Source organism: Pinus tabuliformis, chromosome 8 (genome assembly GCF_031772625.1).
Source record: "Pinus tabuliformis cultivar Carrire ecotype Pingquan chromosome 8, CPIR1, whole genome shotgun sequence".
Classification (NCBI taxonomy): Eukaryota; Viridiplantae; Streptophyta; class Pinopsida; order Pinales; family Pinaceae; genus Pinus; species Pinus tabuliformis.
In genome coordinates this window covers 470,691,308-470,712,303 of record NC_142294.1, presented here as the reverse complement: position 1 = coordinate 470,712,303, position 20,996 = coordinate 470,691,308, and the positions used below count along the sequence as shown (strand labels likewise).

The following is a 20,996-nucleotide window of genomic DNA, read 5'->3' as shown; positions in this document are numbered from 1 at the left end:
TTCCAACATTTATAATGCTTTATAACTTCATTTTTTCCCTTAGAATTCCCAAGAGCTTAAATTTAATTTAATTTTAATATTTTTAAAATTTAATAAAAGTTTGGAAATTTACAATGAATTGATTGATGTAAATTTTAATTTCCAAAATTGTATTTAATTTATGTCGGAAGAGTTTAAATTATTATAATTAAAAAAAATAGTAGTTACTTTTTTTTTTTTCTAAGATGACAAGTTGGGAGTGAGTGATGGTAAGGAGATATGAGGAGATTAAAAGAGTTATAAGTTTCACAATTTCTTTCAATTTTTTTCATAAGTATATTGGTTTATTGATTTTTCTAGTTAATTCCTCCGGTAAATCACATCTTAGTGTTTCAAATCGACGCATTTCGAACCACTGAGTGTGGTTCATCATCAAGATTTAGATGAATGATCTGATCAAGGCATGTTAACATATACTATAGAGATGCAAAACGACTAGAGAAAAATGATTAATTAAAAAATGAATGTTAAAGAGAAAGTAATAAAATATTAAAATTGAACTTTAAATTTAATAAAATATTATTAATAATATTAGATTATTATTGTTATTTTATTTTCAACTACAATCATATATAACACTGTGGTTTCCCTAACCTATTAATAATCAATTTAATTTTATTATTAATAATAATAATATTAAAGAATAATATATAATTATTATTTTAATTCTTATTTTTACAATGTAAATTATTAAATGATTATTTAAAAAAACAATAAATAAATAAATTCAAAAAAAAACAAACACAAAGATAGGGAAAACAAAATAAAGATTAAATAAATAAAATATAAGAGACAAATAAAATAAAAAATAACAATAACAATAACAAATAAATAAATAGAATATAATAGATTAAATTAATGAAATAAATTAAAAATGAGAAAAAAATAAAAGTAAAAACAAAATTAAAGAATAAATAAATGAAATAAAACCCCATATATATGAAAATAATAATATTATTAATTACCAATATCTAAGTAATGGGAAATGTCAAATGCTAAAAGAAGAAAAAAGATAAGAAAAGAAAAAAACAAGAGGGGAGAACAGAACTAAGAGAGAAAGGAGAAGGAGAAGGAACATATCTAAGAGAAGAGAGACCAGATCCAACAACTACTTATTTTCCACTTAGTTTATTAGACTTTTTTTCGATTTCAAAGGCCTCCCTAAACTTGTGGCTATGGCAATGGTCAATCCTTCATAAATTGTTTTGAAATTATATAGATTTAAATATTATTAAAATTGGAAATAAATTAAATTTTACAATAAAATATTTATCTTTATTATACATTTAATAATCAATATATTTCCAAAAAAAATAAATAAAAATTGAAAATAATTTTAAAGAAACTTATTAATATTATTAACTCACAGTTGCTCCTAGAAGTATAAAGATACACCAAATGAATAGAAGCTTTGAAAAGATACATATATATACATGTTGTGACCAAGTTTCACTATCAAAAATATGTGCAATCATACATTTAATTGCACAATTGCATTAAAAGTCACACAATCTATACATCAAAGATATCCATAAAACATTTTACACTGTAAAAAAACAATATACATACAATATACATAATATAATATAGTGAGGGGAGAAGAGGCCTTTATCCTCATGCTTTCCTTATATGTACATATATAAGGATTATATATTTAGTAATATGATATATCTACATATAGTAATAAGCATTTCACTGATACATTTAGCAATACCAACACATACATAACTACATACTAATGTGAAAACCATATATATATCTTCCCCAATCTTATATTCCTTCCATCTAGCGTTGCACTTTTAGAGGCAATCTAATAGGATTAGAAAACAAAGGCTTTTAGAGGCCATCTAATAGGATTAGAAAACAAAGGCATGGATTGAAGTACGGGTGAGTTGTAATAAATAGTCCTTGACCTAAACGATTCCCAAGTTCCGGATGTCGGGGTATGGGTAAAGATTCCGAGAAATAACCCAAACCCTAGCCAGAATTCCTACTACTCTTAAACCCTAAACCCTGAAGTCATTAACCTTTCACAATTTCATTTGTATTTGCTGTCGTGTTCTTGGTTCACATTCTAATGCGGTTCTGTGATTTGGAGTTGCTGATAAATGCTCTGACCTGCGATCATTGTCAAAGATAAGGAGTAAGAATTGCACATATATATGTTTGCTCATCTACACTATGCCGTGTTAATGTTGCGCCTTAGGTTGAAGTCACTGGATATTTTCGTTTTGGTTTTGGCCCAAGTTGGGTCAAACCAACTTTTTTTCCCACATAGATTTTTGATAGTGTAACTATGTTCCTCGTCAGCTCTGGTTTTGTGCAGTGTTAGTTGCCTCGTCTCTGTCACGTTTCATTAAAAGTTTTTTGCCTCATTCTCTGTGGCTTCAGCAGTCCCATCTCACTATTTATATTGTTTGTAACTCTTTTAACCCTGCAACAATTTAGGTGCGCAAAGATTTCAGAAGCAGGAAACTTAGATGATGATTTTTAGCTTGTAAAGAAGACTGGTTGCAATTCAGAGAGAGTATCAAGATGTTGGTCTTATTTGAAACTCCTGCTGGGTTTGCACTATTCAAAGTACTTGATGAAGGAAAGCTCGATAAAGTGGAGGTATGTCCTTATTGGTAGTTTCATTTCCCAGTTCATGGTCTATAATGCTGTGAATATGCCATGGATACGATGACGGAGACAGCTAGAAATTCAGCTGTTGCAGATTCGTTTTTAATGCTTATATACCGTTGTTTGAATTAATTGAGGGCATTTAAAACGTGGAGTTTTTGATTTCACAAGTCCTACTGGCTTTTGTCTTATCTTTTCTATTTTGAGGAACACGATCCATATTAGCTGCGTAATTTAATTGCCTTTTTTGGATGATCCAGGACTTGTGGAAGGAATTTCAGACGTCGGATTCTGCTAGGAAGGTTAGTTTCTTTTACTGTTTAAGGTTTTAGATTTTTTCTGATTTGCTCGTGTTTATTCTTGCTACTGATTAAGATATCAAATACAGTTGTATAAGATAAGATGAGAACAGAACAGATAATCTTATGAATGCCCAACAAAATACAAGAGAAAGGTCAATTGGACTAGAAGGAACAATCAGTGCTATCAATCTGTAGGGGTGCCCTAATGTACCCCTGAAAGCATGAAGCAAATTTAACGTGAGCTAAATATCACATTCAAGAGGATGAAACAAGAGAGAGTACAAGAGTATATCCTGAATTCTGTAAGATTGAATGATAATGAAATTGGTGAGGAGCAGGTGTCTGCAGTGGAGTCAAGCACAGAAAGGGATCTGATGCACTGTTTAATGATGTCATCTGGAGAATGTCTTGGCCTGGAGGACTTGGCTGGACGATCTTGGGAAGCACCTGTGAAACAGGAACAGACCTTTTTCTAACAGTTGAGACTAGGAAAGGAATCCTGTGAAGTGAATCTGGCTAGGCCGTTGATCTGAGCTGTGCAGAGGAGTGTGAAATAAAGCAACATGTTTACAAGGGTTGACAGTGTTTATTGTTTACACAGGTTTTTTTTTTTTTTTTTTTGACAGAAACGGGTATGGTATGATTGTATTCCTCTTGGGCTAAATGCTAAAAATACTGATTACATAGAGGACTTCTGTGTCCTGGTGCGATTCACTTCTTTGAGTGAGCATGCCTCTAAAACTTGTAGACTTCTTTCTTGATATGGCGTCTATATTTTTGATTTCTGAAATATTCCCCCACTTGGAAATGCAGACGAATTGCTTTAGAAGTAAACAGTAGAACATGGCAACATTCAGATTAAGGGATGGGATCTCATGATTCTTCTTTGTCTTTCTGCTTGATCCCTGTTGGAAGGAGTGCAGCTTTATTGGCCTCTTTGTCCGCCTCTTTATTGAGGACTCTCAGCACATGGAAGTAGTTTATCTTCTGGAAGCCTTTTCCCAGGCCCTTGATTCTAGATATCAGTCTTGTTAGCTTGAGGTCCAGCACTGGGGAGTTAGATATCATAGCATTTATAATAATTTGTGAGTCACCAATTACATTAGCTTCTTCAATGTTTATGTCTTTGAGGACCTTGAGACCTTGATAAAGAGCCAGGGCCTCAGCTTGAATACTTGTTGTATGTCCAAGCCCCCACGCGAAGGAATGGATTTTTTCCCCATATGGATTCACGATGACACCTCCTGCACATGCTTTGCCCGGGTTTCCCTTTGCTGCCCCATCAAAGAAAAGAGAATGCCTCGAGAGCGACTTGAGCCAATCTTGAAAGTCATCTTCAGATTTTCTAATTTGCCAGTTTTTGATGGGGAGATTGATTCTGCTTGCTGGCTGGAATTGTAAGTCAAGTATGCAACCCCAAATAATATCTTGTTGGCTGAGGTTGGTATCGTCTTTAATATCAACAAGGCATTCCCTTGATTTGGCATTTAATTTTGATTTCTAGAGCCTTGCTGTTCTGTTTTGTGCTTCTGAAAATTCTTCTATTTCGTTCTAGCCAAATCTGCCAGCAACTGATCTTTGGAAGATTGGCCCATGCTGCTTTAATTACCTGGTTTTTAGGCGGCGGACCTGGGTATCTGGCTATCCAATTGGAGAACAGCTCCACAGTGGAACAAGGCATCACAAAATTGGAGTTCAGATTCTGCGTGAAGGAGCGCCAGAGTTGTTTGGAGAAGTTGCATTCGAATATTAAGTGTGTGACTGATTCAGAATTGTTATTGCACAACGCACATATAGATGGTCCGTGGAACCCTTTTCTTTGCAGATTGTTAGACGTAAGGATTCTTCCGTGGCAGAGTTGCCAGGCAAAAAAATCAATCTTTGGCCATGAGGGAGTGCGCTAAACTCCTTGCCAGGGCGATGGATCAGGAGCTACGTGTGGTCTTTCATTAATTTTCTTGTATCCCATAGCCACCGTGTATCCTCTGTTTGTCGCACCCCAACCAATCCGATCCTTTTTCCATAGATGCGTGGGAGCCAGGCCATGGAGGTGCTCTAATAGCGTGTTCCAATCGCTGCGCAGGTGGTCCGGGACTTCAACAATTTTCCATCCTGTCCAGGTCGAGTCTCGCCAGAGAGATATGTCCCAGAGAGTGCGCATTCCATTTCTTTCCATCCAGATTCACAAATCTTTGTTGGATGACCTGTTTTCAATAGGCTCCGCGTTCATTATTTTATCAGACCATATACTAATTTTTCTGCCATTTCCAGTGATCCAAAACGAATGCGTTTTGATTAAATGCCCTGCCTTTGCGTACAACTTGAGGAATGGCGAGTTCTTCAATTGGATTTCATTTTCTAGGCATCTTAACCGCGATCCTCTGAAATATTTTTTCCATAGAGCCAGTTGGGCCCATCCAGGTTTGGGAGCAATTATTCTCCAAACTGTCTTCGTTGCCATGGCCACATTCTGTTGGCATATCTTTTTGAAATTCAGTCCACCTTCCCACAATGGCTTGGTGATTGTTTCCCAGCTGATGAGTGGAATTTTCTTTTCATTCAGCTTTCCTCCCTTCCAGAAAAACCTGTGAATAAATTCTTCCATTTTATTTAGTATAGTTGCCGGGGCGAGAAGTCTTGCAAATTGGAATAAAGGGAGGCTGGAGAGCACATACTTTATAAGCACTGACTTGCCAGCAGCGTTGAGCCATCGACAGCCCCAGGATTGGATCCTGGATTTGAATTTTTCAAGCTGAGGTTGCCAGTCTTTGATTGAAAGTCTCTTGTGAAAAACAGGGAGGCCCAAATATTTAAATGAGGTCTAGGAGGCTGAGGCTGCAAAACCCAGACAGTTAGAAATGGCAGAAAGAATCCTGGGCGAGGTATTCCAGCTGTATATGTGGCATTTGTTTATGTTAAAGACGCTGCCTGAGACCTTTCTGAAGACATCCAGGGCATCTTTAAACTTAAGAGTGGAGGAGAGGGTGGCGCTGCCTAACAACAGGGTGTCATCTGCAAATAAGGCATGGTTTATGCTTTTGACCCCTCTAGCTATACTTAGGCCATTGATTTCTTGATCTTGCATCTTTTTTTCTAACAGAAAGCTAAAGACAGAGGCTTGGATGACAAAGAGCAGAGGAGAGAGAGGGCATCCCTGCCTAAGACCTCTCGAAGCTTTGAAAAATTCAGTGGCCCTACCATTTACAAGCGGGGCAATCCAAGGCTCTGAGATGCATGCTCGGACACAATTTATGAAATTTGTTTCGAACCCAAATTTACACATGACTTTTAAAAGAAAACTATGATTAACTCGATCAAAGGCATTTGCTAAGTCGAGTTTGATCACCATACCTTGTTCCTTTCGAAGAAGACTTGAATGTATTGCCTCTTGAACTAGCGTGAAGTTGTCCACGATTTGCCTTCCCTGGATAAAGCCTCCTTGATTTTCCGGAATGATTCTTGGCAGGATGGGCTTCAGTCTATTAGCAATGACCTTGGTAATTAATTTGTACCCAGTGTTGCAAAGTGAGATCGGGCGAAATCTGCTAAAGTTATTGGCGCCTTTTTCCTTTGGAATGAGGGCTAAGAAAGCTGAGTTTGTGCTGCCTCCTATTTTCTGGGAATTTTGAGACTTTTGTATCATTTTGAAAAGGTCCTTTTCAACAATCAGCCAACAGACTTGAAGAAATCTGGCGGAGAATCCATCTGGCCCCGGGGCCTTGTCCGGGTCCATGTCAAAGAGGGCCTTTTTCACTTCCTCTTTAGTGATTTTGGCCTCTAGACTCCTGTTCATGCGGGGGGATATTGCTTGAGGGATGATATCTAGCAGCTCTTGGTGTTGGGGCGATTCCTGATCATCACTGTACAAGTTTTGAAAATGGGAGAAGGCTGCCTTCTTGATGTCTGCGAACTCCTTGTGCGTGCCATTGTCTTCCTTGATCTCAGAGATAGTGTTAAAACATTTCCTGGCCTGGGCTTGCTTATGAAAGAAGCTCGTGTTTCTATCACCTGCTTTGAGCCACAGGTTTCGAGATTTTAATCTCCAATATTCTTCTTCGGCTAAGTAGGCCTTGTGATAGCTCTGTTGCAGCTTGTTTTCTTGATCAAGCATCTCCTCTGTGATTGGGGCGCTCTCCATGTGGGTTTGATGAGTGGCAAGAGAGACTTTGATGGCTTTCCTTTCTGATGTTGGATTGGAGAGGGTTTTGGCCCACAGTTTCAAGACTCCTTTAACCCTTCTGAGCTTTTCCTCCCAGATGAAGAAGGGAGAACCTTTGATAGGCTGACTCCAACAATCTTTGACTGTTTGCATGAAAAGGGGCTCCTTTACCCAGAGAGGACTAAATCGAAAAGGGATGGGGCCCAGATCTAGGTGGGCAAGGAGCTCTAGCTTTACAGGTTTATGATCCGAGACACTGCTAGCAAGAATGTGCATTCTAGGTTCTAGACCAAATAACAGAAAAGAACTTTGGATGAAGAATCTATCTAGCCTGGCAGCAATATGTCTAGGGCCTACTCTTTTGTTTGACCAAGAGAACTTACCTGAAGTGGGTTTGATGTCCAGCAAATCCCAATCTTGCAAGAGATCCTCCGCCCATTCTCTTGCCGGATCTCGGACTGCGCTTCCTCCCCTTTTTTCAGTCGAGTGAAGTGTGAGATTGAGATCTCCAACAATGATTGTATTTTCCAAATTTGTCTGATCTGCCTGTTGTCTTATAGTGTCCCAGCAGTCCTTTGTCTCCCAGATATTAACTGGGGAGTATACATTGAAGAGACTGAATATTTCCTTTGTATCGAGATTCTGCATTTTTAGCAGCAACCAATGAGTGTTGCTCGCTTCAAAGATGAGAGCATATTTATTGGGGTTCCATAATGTACCAATCCCTCTCGAGGCACCCCTGGCTGAGATTGCTCTTGCTTCGCTTTTGGGCCACAAATTTTTGCTTGCCTGCAGGAAGATTTTGTCTTCCAGTTTGGTCTCCTGGACGAGAAGTATATCTGGGGTTTCTATTCTTATTAGGTTCTTTATGGTTTCTTCCTTAACTTTGCTCCCCAAACCTCTGCAATTCCAGGAGATGACCATTATTTATGCTTCTGGTGGGCTCCCTTGGAGCCTTGAGGCTGATTTTTGATCATTTTGGGCTTTTAGGCTAGCAGTTTTTCCAGAGTTGGTTGACTGCCCTGTAGCTTATCTTTATAGGTCTGCTGCTCCCTTTTTTCTTTGTCTGTTTTGCGGCCTCTTGCAGATCTTCTTACCGAGCTTTGGGACTCACCTATTTCTCCTTCTTCTTCTGACTCATTGATTTCTTGCCTTTCTTCCTCGTCCTCAAGGGCCATGCCTTTGGGGTTTTCCACTTCTTTGGGGGAAGCTGGGGGTGTGCTTTTACTTGAAGAGTCTGGATCTTGAATTTCTACCTCTGGAGTGCCTTTTGATGGCTGGCTTAGAGGGTCAAATTTGTTTTCTTGCGCCTTTTTGGGAGGGGGCCTTTGGACATTTGCCTGGGGATTGCCTTTGCTGGAGGGGCTGCCCTGTTTCTGCCCCTTATGATTGGCTCTTGCTCGCCTGACTTGGTTCTAGCCCTCTTCATTCCCTTTCTCTGTCTCTGCATTGGTCGAGCAGTTTCTAGTGAAGTGCCCATACACGTGGCATTTCCTGCATTTGAATGGTAACTGTTCATAATCCAAGATCTGCACATGTGACCAACTGCCGACTTTGATTTTGATTGCCTCTGGTAGACCCACCTCTAGATCCACCTCCACACAGATCCTGGCACAATCGTATTGATCCTTGTTGCTTGCCCGATCTATGAATTTCCCGAGGGAGTTGCCGATGTGCTTCATGGAGTCTCAGTTCCAACAGTGAACTGGCAGATTTGGGAGCCGAATCCAAACTAGAACAACCTTGGGGATGTTGACCGCCGGGTCAAAATCCGGGGTCCATTTATTCAGGTAGAGGCCCTGAGGACCCATGAAATACGACCCATTTTGAAAGATCAGATCTTTGTCTTCTTTGGAGGTAAATTCGAAGAGAAAATACCCTCGCCCTAGAAAATAAGAGGTTACACTTGGCTGATCAGAGGCGCCCAATTCCTATTAACCCATTGCTCTGTGGTTTTTGGAGAGGGCCAAAGTCCCGTAAATTGGCCAATAAGTCCACGATCCGCCAGCGACAAAGCTACTTGCATGGGGGTCTCCGGAGGCAAAGAGATCTCAGGGATTTCATCTAGTTTCTTTACGAATTTTGAGACGTCACTTCTTTTCTTCGGAGGCAGGCCTGCCAGGAGCCGATGAAAGGCTTCAGCTGCAGGACCAGAGGGCGGATCTTGTCCCTGGGTTTCCATCTGATCAGACCCTGTGCCGGCCGCCACAAGGGCAACACAGCAGCAGCCACGCCCAAGCCAGAGGGTCGATTGTCTGTTGATCTGATCGGAGAAGCCTCAGAAGGCTGGGAGGGCGCAGGATCAGAGCCCGTAAAGGCGGATCTCGAGGGCCGAGGCGTGCAGAGCTCCTTGTCGTTCTCCGGCAGCGTTTTTCAGTTTCTTCTCCAACTCATTAATGAATGGTTGTTTTACACAGGTTTATATACTCCCGTGAGAAAACATTTCTGTGGGATTATGCCATGGAATGAAGGTAAGAGTATAGGATACGAGGAGTCAAAACCTGTGACCAACTGCTAGTGAAAGATAGATCGTAGAAGTAAATACAAGAAAGAAGAGGAGGCCACAGAAAACAAATCCAAAGAATCAAGGGTTGTCATTGAATTTGAGACCTCAGGCTCACACAAAATGTTAGGTGGTTGATCCCCATCTGCCTTGCTAGTGGATTCTCACCTATACATTTGGGCCGTAGAGCAAAATTTAATTTTCTTAACTGAGGTTGTAGGGATTATGTGCATGCAAAATTTTCATGTTTCTCTATATACGGTGGTATACCATCTAGTGTTCTCTGCTCACAGCCTCACCCTATTGGCATGGAATGGTAAAAGCCATAGATGGTGTCCCAAAAGGATACAAGAGCCCCATGTATGACAAAGCCAAAACCATGGAACATGATAGGGAAAGAGCCAAAACCCACTGTGCTCTGAAACAATTTGAAAATGATCGGATCAACTATGGGCTATACATTATATCTGATGGTTGGCAAAATGTTAAAAGAAGGCAATTGATAAATATATTCTTGGTGTGTCTGCCAGTGGTGTGGTCTTGCTTTCAACCAATGACTACTCGGATCATTATAAGACTAGTATTAGTAGTACATAACCCTTAATTAAAACGATTCAAGATATTGGGCTGTACAATTTTGTTCAAGTAATCATTGATAATCCTGCTAATTGTAAGGCAGCAAGAGCAATCATTGAGGATATGTACCCTGACATATTTTGGTCATGGTTTTTTGGTTCACACATTGAACCTCTTGATGCATGATATTATTAATATGAAGAGACCATGATTACAAATGGATTGGTGCATTCTACAAGGGAGAGAAGAAAATGATAATTTATTACCAATAGTAGCATGGCCCACCACTTTTTCTGCAATCACTCTAAGTTGGAGTTACTTAAGCTTGCAAAGACTAGATTTGCTAGCTATTGCCCGACATTTAGGCACCTTTTGAAGGTAAGAGAGGCATTGGCTAGTATGGTCTCATGTGATTCATGGTAGGGTTTGAAAGACAAGGTTATATCTGCATCTGATAGACATGAATTTTAGCAGGTGGATGACATTGTTCTTGATGACCAGTTTTGGGCACTAGTTAGGTATGTTCTACAATTCAGCAAGCCCATTTACACTATGATTTAGTTTGTAGATATATATATTAGTCGATGATATGGGGAGGTGTATGAGTAAATGGACATCATGCTTGGTTGAATCAAAGACATTGTTGAGCCAAAAGATGTGATCACATATGGTCATATTCATAAACATGTGGCCTAAAGGTGTAATATGGTCCACTATATGCCATCACATGTGTCCTTACACCAAAATATTATTCTCTAACTTGATTGGCCTAACTACCACCTAGGGGTAGGGTTAGGAGAAAACCACATAGAGATCTAGAGTTATAGGATGGACATTGGGCATATGTTTGCATTAGAAAGTTGGTCATTGATGAAGATGAGTGTGCTCAAGTACAAAGAGAATTGAGCAAGTATATTGTTGAACATAAAGTCTTTGCTAGCTTACATGCAACTAAGGATTGAGATAGGTTGAATCCTATCGAATAGTGGAACATGTATGGCTCCTCTATCATACATCTTACATAAATTGGTGGTGAGGTTGCTTTCATTGGTTGTTAACACTTCTTCTGTAGAGAAGTGTTGGAGCACGTGCAACTTCATGTATAGTGTGAAGAGAAACAATTTGAATGTACATGGGGCAAAAAACTTGGTTTATGTGCACTACAACTTGAGGTTGTCCCATTATTATGAGGCTAGGAACAATGATAGAACATATGTGACTTGGGACAACAATCTAGAGGAGGAAAAGTGGAGAATGGAGCCATAGTTTTAGAGTGCTTGGAGGTTGAACTCTTGGGTGATCATGATGTTGATGATATTCATGCAGGAGAGATGCCAACCCTCTCCACCAACACATATCTAGATGAAAGAGCTTTGCCTTATAACTTCATAATGTCTAGTGTTGCATGAGGGCCATGTAGCCATTGGTAGTGTTCCATGAACACTTCCACCTACTCCTACTCCTCTTGTTCATAAATCATGAGAAAAGGAACTAGAAGCTTTTGGTGGCAAGATGAAAGCTTAGTAGATACTAGATCTATTTGTCTTTTTCCTATTTAGAAGTAGTCACTCAAACTTGTTCTTTGTCTTTATTATGGTCTGTCTTGCAGACATTGTATGAGAGTTTAAGTTTGAACTTTGAACTTACCTTTGAAATGTTGATCAATGATTACGTGTTACAACTTGTTGGTAATGAATATGATGCTTGTATAATTTCTTGGTTGATGTTATCTATTATGGTTTATTTATGACAAAAGTTATATGTTGAACCTTGAAGGTCGATATTGTGTTTGATGATTGATCATTTGATGACAATGTCATAAGTTATAATTGCTAGATGATTGGTGTTATATTGGTATTAAATGGTTGATGTTTTTTTTAAATAGTAACTCATAGGAATTGGCAACTGGCCAGTCTCGTACTCGCATGACACAAGGTTAATTTTGGCCGCTACCACTATACCTTTGGAGGCCTACGACTTGTCCTCCTCTCTGTAGATTGGGTCACGACCAGGTGATTGAACCTTAGATCTCTTAGTTTTCACGATTTCACATCACTTCAATCACCAATTGCGCTGCACCCCTGGGAATAATTGGCTAATGCTTTAATGAGTAGCAAAAACAAACATTTACACACATGAGAACAATAATATTCACAAAATATCACATTGTGCTCAATTTACTGTTGAATTTCCTTGAAATTTTGCTAGGTGCTTGAATGAACAATCTGAAACTACTTTTCTTTTCACCAAGACACATAATTTCTCAACAATAGAAGCAACGAAATTAAACATAGAGATAAAGACACAATTACATAAGAGACAATAATGTTCTAGGGAACCCAACTAGGAAAACCCTCTTCTTTGCTGTAGAATTTTATTGGCAGAAAATAGAGCAATTGATCTCTTTACAAGGCAAATTGTTTCCATAGAAAACACAGTTGTTCTCTCTACTAGTACTTAGCTGAAAACCTCCCTGCAAGAACTCGACCTAGCTCCTCTATTTCCTTGTGTAGCCTCTGCTCTTATCTCGTTGGAAATCTCCTATTTCCTAGCGTTGAGCAAGCCCCTATTATTTAGGAATTTCTCCTAATTCCTAGCGCACTTCCACAAGGAAATTCTTTGCCTCAAGACTGCGTATAGGTTGCTCCTAGATACATTGTTCCACAACAAGCTCTCCTCACACACAACCTGGTGCTATCTCTCACAAACTCGTGAGCTATTGTCTTGTCTCACAACCTTGTGCACACAAAACAATTGATTGAATTTTGTGCCTTCGTCCTCCTTTTATGCAATTCGATCATGCTAAATCTGGCAAGTGTATTTTTAGAACTCAGACTTGTGATTGATTTGTTAACTAAGTCAAACTGACTCTTCTAACTCGTTTTGCACCAATTAGAAACTGAAGCTCACTAACTTGTCCTTTTCCAAAAATAAAGTCGCACTTGGAGACAAACAAAATTGAGCCTCTAACTCAAGTGCATGAGTTAACTACATGACTCATCCTATTTCCTAGGAACTCGTGCATGTTAAAAGGAAGACTGCATGTGATCTTTCTTGACTAAGGCAGAAGTCAAGAAGAAGACCTTTTTCGCTACATTTTTCAACATTTATAGTAATAATACACATCCTCACTTACACCAATACAACATGAGGTCTCGTAATATATCAGAGAGGTGCCTACAATATTTCTAATATGGCTAATTTGTTCAACCACCTCCATAGTAATCTCCACAATATCTCCACATATCTCAGTTGATTTTATGTGTTCTCCATCCCTAACTTCATTCTCCTCATCTTTGATCATACATAGACATCTAGAATAAGTCTACTTTCATTATTATTAATTTCACCATATCATAAGTATGAATTATTCCTTCTTACTCTTTATGAATACTTGTGATTCAATCTGGATGTCTTAAGTTGTCTTCATCTTTAGTTTTCTGCACTCGCATCATCGTTAGTCTTCTTTATCTTCAGTTGTCTTCTTGTGCTGCAACATTCTGAATCTTGAGTCAGTCATATGAACTACATTATTTTCAAATCAAGGATTTCTTTAGCTTACCTGGACCTTCCCATGGGTTTTCTATGGATTACCCTTTAACCATTACATCATACCCAGGGTTTTTGTAACTTACCCTGAAAGTGGTTCGACTTACCATGAATCATTCATTATATCAAGTGGTTTCAACTCACCACAAACCTCCATCTCTCATTACAAACTGGTTTTTAGTTTACGACGAACTAGTACAAAAAATACTCATGCTACATTTGACTCAAGAAATGACTTGAAAACTCTTAAATTCAAAAAGAGTCAAGGGATCTCTACCTGAATGGTTCATGAGGCACAATACTTGCTAAGGTTTTGCAAATGGGGTAGCAAGCTAAGTGGGCTTGATTGTGGGGAAAAACTCCACAGTTAAGCGCGCTTGAGCCAGAGGAGTTCTGGGATGGGTGACCTCCTGGGAAGTCCTGGTTACCGGGTGCAAGCCCCGGAAGTGATGATTGATGCTATGTGATTCGTTCTCCACATTTCACTAGTTTCAATCCCACTTCTTCACCCCTGTGAGCATCACCCGATGCAATGAGTGCTAAGTGAACTATTCAAAAATCATGAGAAATTAGTCACTTTACGACTACCTCTCATGGAAATGGTCATACTTTGAATGACTTACTTAACGCAGTTGAATCCCAAAAATGATATCTAATATAATGCACTGCGTAAATCCCCCATACTTAAATTCAAAAAGAGTCAAGGGATCTCTACCTGAATGGTTCATGAGGCACAATACTTGCTAAGGTTTTGCAAATGGGGTAGCAAGCTAAGTGGGCTTGATTGTGGGGAAAAACTCCACAGTTAAGCGCGCTTGAGCCAGAGGAGTTCTGGGATGGGTGACCTCCTGGGAAGTCCTGGTTACCGGGTGCAAGCCCCGGAAGTGATGATTGATGCTATGTGATTCGTTCTCCACATTTCACTAGTTTCAATCCCACTTCTTCACCCCTGTGAGCATCACCCGATGCAATGAGTGCTAAGTGAACTATTCAAAAATCATGAGAAATTAGTCACTTTACGACTACCTCTCATGGAAATGGTCATACTTTGAATGACTTACTTAACGCAGTTGAATCCCAAAAATGATATCTAAACTCTTACCTTAATGAAAACTAACCTTTGGGGGAGTAATTTACTCATGAACTTTGTATGGGAGATATCGTTGTACATTTGAAGACTTGACCTTGTAAAATATTTTCAACATAAAACTGATTTTCTGCCATCCATTCACTCAAAGAAATGACTTGGTGACTCTTTCTTTAATGACAACTAACCTTTGGGGGACCAATTGACTCATGAACTTTGTATGGGGAATATTGTTGTACATTTGAAGAATTGACCACGTAAAATATTTTCAACATAAAATTGACTTTCTACCATCCATTCACATATCCAATCACATTGTACTTGTATGTGGGGATTTGATATCTATTTATTCTAACACTTATGACAATCGTGAATTTTAAGACCACAAACACTATGGGGATGTAGGTTCCAACATTTATCTCATACATGTTCTTTTCTTCCACAATTATTGCAAAGTTGTTCATGCTCCTGCATTTGATTTGTTGTATTGCTACTTGTAGATGGCTCATCTATTGTCAATGTTTCTCCTTTCACAAATTTGTTAGCAACATTGCTTGTTTTACCTTCATAACCTAGGCCTTCATTCTTTGGTCTTACACAAATTTGTATAGGCTTTTGAATACCTTGACCTCTTTTATCTAAACCATTTCCATCATAACCCATTTTATTTAAAAGTTTGGCACCAATTCCTTTTGTGCGCTTCTCAAAGTAGCCAAGTTCATCATCTTCAACTTTATCAGGGTTCAGGACCATTGTTTAGAACCTTAGAACAAGAGAGAGACATTTGTAGATCAACATTGTTATCATCGATCAAATGATAAGTGTCAGTAGAATTATCAGTCTTTTGAATGAGGTCACTAGTATCACAACTGCATCACACTCTGCTTTCTCTTGATTTATTTGTTTCACTTCATTTTCATGTGGTAACATCACATTTTCTTTTGGTAATAATTCTTATTATTATACTAAAAAAAATATTTTCTAATGCTTTAATTCTTATTCATTTCATGGATGTTATGAAAAGGATTTAAAATAAGAATATTTAAGTTATGATACCAATTGTTGGTATTACGAACAATAGAAACAAACATTTACACACATGAGAACAATAATATTCACAAAATATCACATTGTATTAAATTTACAATAATAATACACGCACCTTCACTTACACCAATACAACATGAGGCCTTGTAATATATCATTGAGGTGCCTATAACAATATTTCCAATATGGCTAATTTGTTCAACCATCTCCATAACAATTTCCACAATATCTCCATAAATATCTCCACAAATCTTTTAGCTGATTTTATGCGATCTCCATCCCTAAATTCATTTTCCTTGTTTTTGATCATACTAGACTTCTAGAATAAGTCTACTTTCATTATTAATAATTTGATCATATCATAAGCATGATTTATTCTTTCACATTAATCCAATATTTCAATCTGTGTTTTCATGTTCTTTGTAGCTAATTTGGCATTTTGCATGTCTTTTTCTAATATATATGCATTAAAATATGCATTATATAAAAGGCACTCTTGGTATACTTAGCTCTTGGAAGCTTTTTGAAAATTGTGCTCCTTGCTCCTGCTCTTACTCCCTACTCCCACTACTTGCTCCCAACAACCTTGGGCACATGCATGCACCTTACTCACCCACCTGACTATTGACCTGTTGACATTGTTGGAACCCATCAACATACAGGGGATTTCCCTGATATAAAGTCCCAATTAGATCTCGTTTCGTTTGGTATAGGAGTCCCATCCGGAAATATGGCTCGACTGCCATTTACTTAAAGATTTGCCTTGGCTTGAACAATTGGCATACGAGAGTAGCACGCATGTGCTTTTGAATGAGCAAGAGAGCATGCCTTGTGAAATGTTCTATTGTAAATGTATCAAGGTTCTTTCACTACAAGGAACAAAAGTGAGTCTCTAAAAGAAAAGTAATAATACTAATCTAGTACACACACACATAACATGGAAGAATTGTTAGTCATCAAGCAAAATAGTTCACATACATGTAACGATTTCTATAATAGTCATAACACATTTCCAACATGTTAAGCACTAAATCCACCGAAATAGTTCAATTTATTTAGTACATATGGATTCCAACATAAACCGTAAACATTTGAAGAATAGTCTTGAAACATCCACAATCTATGCATGAAAATGTGCTGGCCAAATGGATTAAAGTATTAAGCAAAAGTTCCAAGATACATAAGTACAATGAAGACCGCTAACTCCAATAGTGGAGTGTTAGAGCCACTACTTGCTCTCTAATGCCTTGTGGGAGAAGCCAAGGTGAAAAGTCTCTTGCTTGAGTAATGAGGCTTCTTTTATAACTAGAGACGTGGCTTTTCATATCTCCATGACTCTTGAATTTCTCATATGATTTTTCAACTCCTAATGACCTTTACACTTCTATACAACTCTTGGACTTCTAGATGACCTTTGAACTTCTTTATGACTTTTGGAATTACATGTCTTTTGTACTTCTCCATGTGGCTCTTTTGTCCATATATGACTCTTAGACTTCCACATCTTTGTATCTACAATAATTACACAATTACATCATGGGGTGACAACATGACAAGTCACTAATATTGGTGACTTGGACCCATAGTGACTAATGACATGGACTTTCTTGAGAGGTGACAATGTTTGCCACTTGTGTCTCAATCTTATGTGCAACTTTCATGTTGTTGCCTTTACCCTCCAAAGGGTCTCATATCATATGGAGTCTTTATGGATTGCTTTGATCATTAGGATTCCAATGTTTTTCATCTTGTCACTTCATGTGTTCTTTGTTCTTGAATGCTTCCTTAAGCTACTCCCTTTGACAAATCTCTTCATGCATCCTTGCCATGCTGTTCTAGAACACCTGCAACTAAGATCACTCATGGCAAGCAAACATCAACCCAAAATCTCCTATTCTAACATGTTTCATGCAAACTTTCTGATCATGGTTCATCAGTGCGCTCGGGAAGAAAAGAGGAAACTTCTGGGTGCAGAGCGCACTGTTAAGGGACAAGGGCTGAGTGCTGAGGCTTGAGGATGCGTTGTGCACTCTATTGGGAAGGGAAAGCTTGATGGGAGGCACAGGGCGCAGTGTGAAGGAGACCTAATGATGCTTGTTGATGCGCCATGTGCTCAACTGGGAAAGCCTAAGCGTAAGTCACAAGAGGGGGTTAGGGCACAATGTGAAGGCTCAAGAGGACTTGATGTTCACTGTTGATGTGCCATGCGCTCAGCTGAGGGCACAGGGTGCACTGTCAAGGCAATGTTGCATGGAGTGGGAACGTTTTTCGGAATCGAGGACGCAAAAGCATCATTTCCCAAAAAATTAGGAAGCGAATCGTCTACTATATATATATTATATTTTTTTTCATTTATATTCAAATAAAACATCCAAAATACCAAATTAGTCGTAGAAGACATGAAAACATGCACATGTTTACATAAATCAAGATAGATATGGCATCCATGATTCCATTGTACATCAATGATTAATTATTTGAGCATCAACCATCTAGATTCTAGCAATTACAAACATACATCAAATTTTTAAGCATATCATAAAACATAAAACATTTAGAAGATAATATCATCAAACATTCAAGTAACTTATCTAGCAAGTGAGCAACTGTTGACATGAGTCATGTGCAAAATTCAAATAATAATGTTTACAAAATAGGCCACTTGGCCACCACCAAGACTCAAGTACACACTGAACTAGGAAGAGTAAGACATGAAAGTTTAAATTCACAACAAGATTATAAGTCTAATCTATGACAAAATAGTAAACTATGAATATATCTACTAATCTCTCCTCCTTCCACCACGAACAGTATGTGAGCCTCCAGGTGGTGGCAAGGAAGAAGATGGTGAAGATGGTGGCTCTGGAAGTTGTCACAGTGGAATTGATGAAGCTGAAGCTCCTGCCGTTGGTGTTGAAGCATGGAACTTGAGAACCAAGGGACCGGATGGGGGTGGCATCTCAACTCGATCATCATCATCCTGGATAAGAGCATCCTCCAATTGCTCTAATCGCAACACTCCATCCTCCAAATTGGGCTCATTTGGATATTTGTCCCAAACCTTAAGGTCTTTATTAGTCTTTGCATCATCATAGTAATGGGACAACAATCACAGGTTGTAGTGAACATCCACCAAGACTCAAGTACACACTGAACTAAGAAGAGTAAGACATGAAAGTTCAAATTCACAACAAGACTACAAGTCTAATCTATGACAAAAGTAGTAAACTATGAATATATCTACTAATCTCTCCTCCTTCCACCACTTACAATACGTGAGCCTCCACATGGTGGCAATGAAGAAGATGGTGAAGATGGTGGCTCTGGAAGTCGTGGCAGTGGAATTGATGAAGTTGAAGCCCCTGCCATTGTTGGTGTTGAAGCATGGAACCTGAGAACCAAGGGATTGAATGGGGGTGGCATCTCAACTCGATCATCATCATCCTGGATAAGAGCATCCTCCGATTGCTCTAATCACAACACTCCATCCTCCAAATTAGGCTCATTTGGATATTTTTCCCAAACCTTAAGGTCTTTATTAGTCTTTGCATCATCACAGTAATGGGACAACAATCGCAGGTTGTAGTGAACATAAACCAAGCTCTCTGCTAGGTTTAAATTTAACCTGTTCCTTTTAACACTGTGGATGAAAGAATAAGAGCTCCAACACCTCTCTACAGAAGAAGTGTTTACTACTTGTGATAGCACCCGCAATGCCAATGTTTGTAGAAGTGGAGTAGCACCCCATGCATGTTTCACCACTCAAGAGAAGATAAATTCTCTCGATCTCTAATTGCATGCATGTTACCAAATGGACGGGTGCTAAGCGTATAGTTGCTCAAATGTTTCTGTAGCATGGCAGATTCCTCATCAGGGACTAATTCATCCAATGCCTTCATATAACCAGATAGAACCTCTAGATCTAGGTGTGGTTTTCTCCTGCTCCACCCCCTAGGTGTTGGTGTTGAAAGCCACAATGGATGATAGTGTTTAGGTGTCAGAACATATGCTAAAGCATGCAATGGAATGTTTAGCCTATCCCATCGTTTTTCCACCTCTGCACGAATATAATTGTACAAGGTGATATCTCTAGGCTCAATAATGTCTTTAATCTGCCCCAACATGCTATCCATTTGCTCATACACCTCCCCATTTATTGGCCGATTTAAATATGCAAACTTGATCATGTAATAAATTGGTTTGGTGAATTGCAAAACATATTTAATCTATGACCAAAAGTATTTGTCAAGAATAGTGTCCTTGGCTACATTAGCACCATCTCTATAAATGTTAATGTCATCCCATGATTCAGAGGTCACCATATTAGTTAAAGTTGTTGAAGTTTCTAAATTTACTTAGTTAGAAACCCTCCATGCAGTTTATCTGATTTATTCCTACCTACTTGTTATTTTTCTTAACAAGTTATTTACAATGTAAGTACTGAAAATAAATATTGGTGCATGATCAACATATTACAGATCAACAACTAAAAGAAACAAAAACAAACACACCATATGAAACCATTATTTTTGGACTAATGTCCCCGAAAAAATCCAATGTGGGAAAATTGGTGCAGCTATCTGAGGGTTTTCTTATTAAGCAATATCAGAGTACAATCTGGGTGCCGAAACTGGCCTACCTAATAGAGAATTTCCTTGGCAGTAATACCTCTCAGTTTCTGACAAATCTCCTGGCTGAAACCTCGGATAATCCTTCTGGCAACTACTCAGCACCAATCTGCCCCAGAAACCCCAGCGTCAGCCTCTCTCTGGACTGCGTCAGCCCCTCTCTGCCTCACGCTGGCCCTGCATCACCTCGGATGGGTTTGCGTCAGCCCTGGGAGGCCTTGCTTGAGCCCTTTGGCCATCTACGTCAGTCATGTTGGCCTCTCTGAGGCTCTGCGCTGCTCTCGACTGCCTTTGCGTGGCCTTGCGTGAGCCCTGGCTGGCTCTACGTCAGTCACGTTGGCCTCTCTGAGGCTCTGCGCTGCTCTCGACTGCCTCTGCGTGGCCTTGCGTGAGCCCTGGCTGGCTCTGTGTCACTGCCCTTGGCTACTGCGCTGCTCTCCTGACACTATCTCTACCTCTATGTCTCTCTGTACTCAAATGCCCC

The 20,996-nt window shown here is 39.0% G+C and overlaps 1 protein-coding gene across 2 annotated transcripts in view; it reads left to right on the top strand.

Annotated features, from left to right (window-relative positions):
* Positions 1-1,983: 1,983 nt before the first annotated feature.
* The window catches only part of LOC149236101 (putative nucleolar protein 5-2), a 39,258-nt gene continuing 20,245 nt past the window's right edge, over positions 1,984-20,996 (top strand). The window contains exons 1-3 of one of the 2 annotated variants that reach the window (XM_089372311.1): positions 1,984-2,182; positions 2,488-2,652; positions 2,922-2,963. In XM_089372311.1, coding sequence (XP_089228437.1) covers positions 2,575-2,652; positions 2,922-2,963 — 120 coding nt within the window. In that variant the 5' untranslated portion in view covers positions 1,984-2,182; positions 2,488-2,574. The other variant, XM_089372312.1, reaches the window with a different exon arrangement.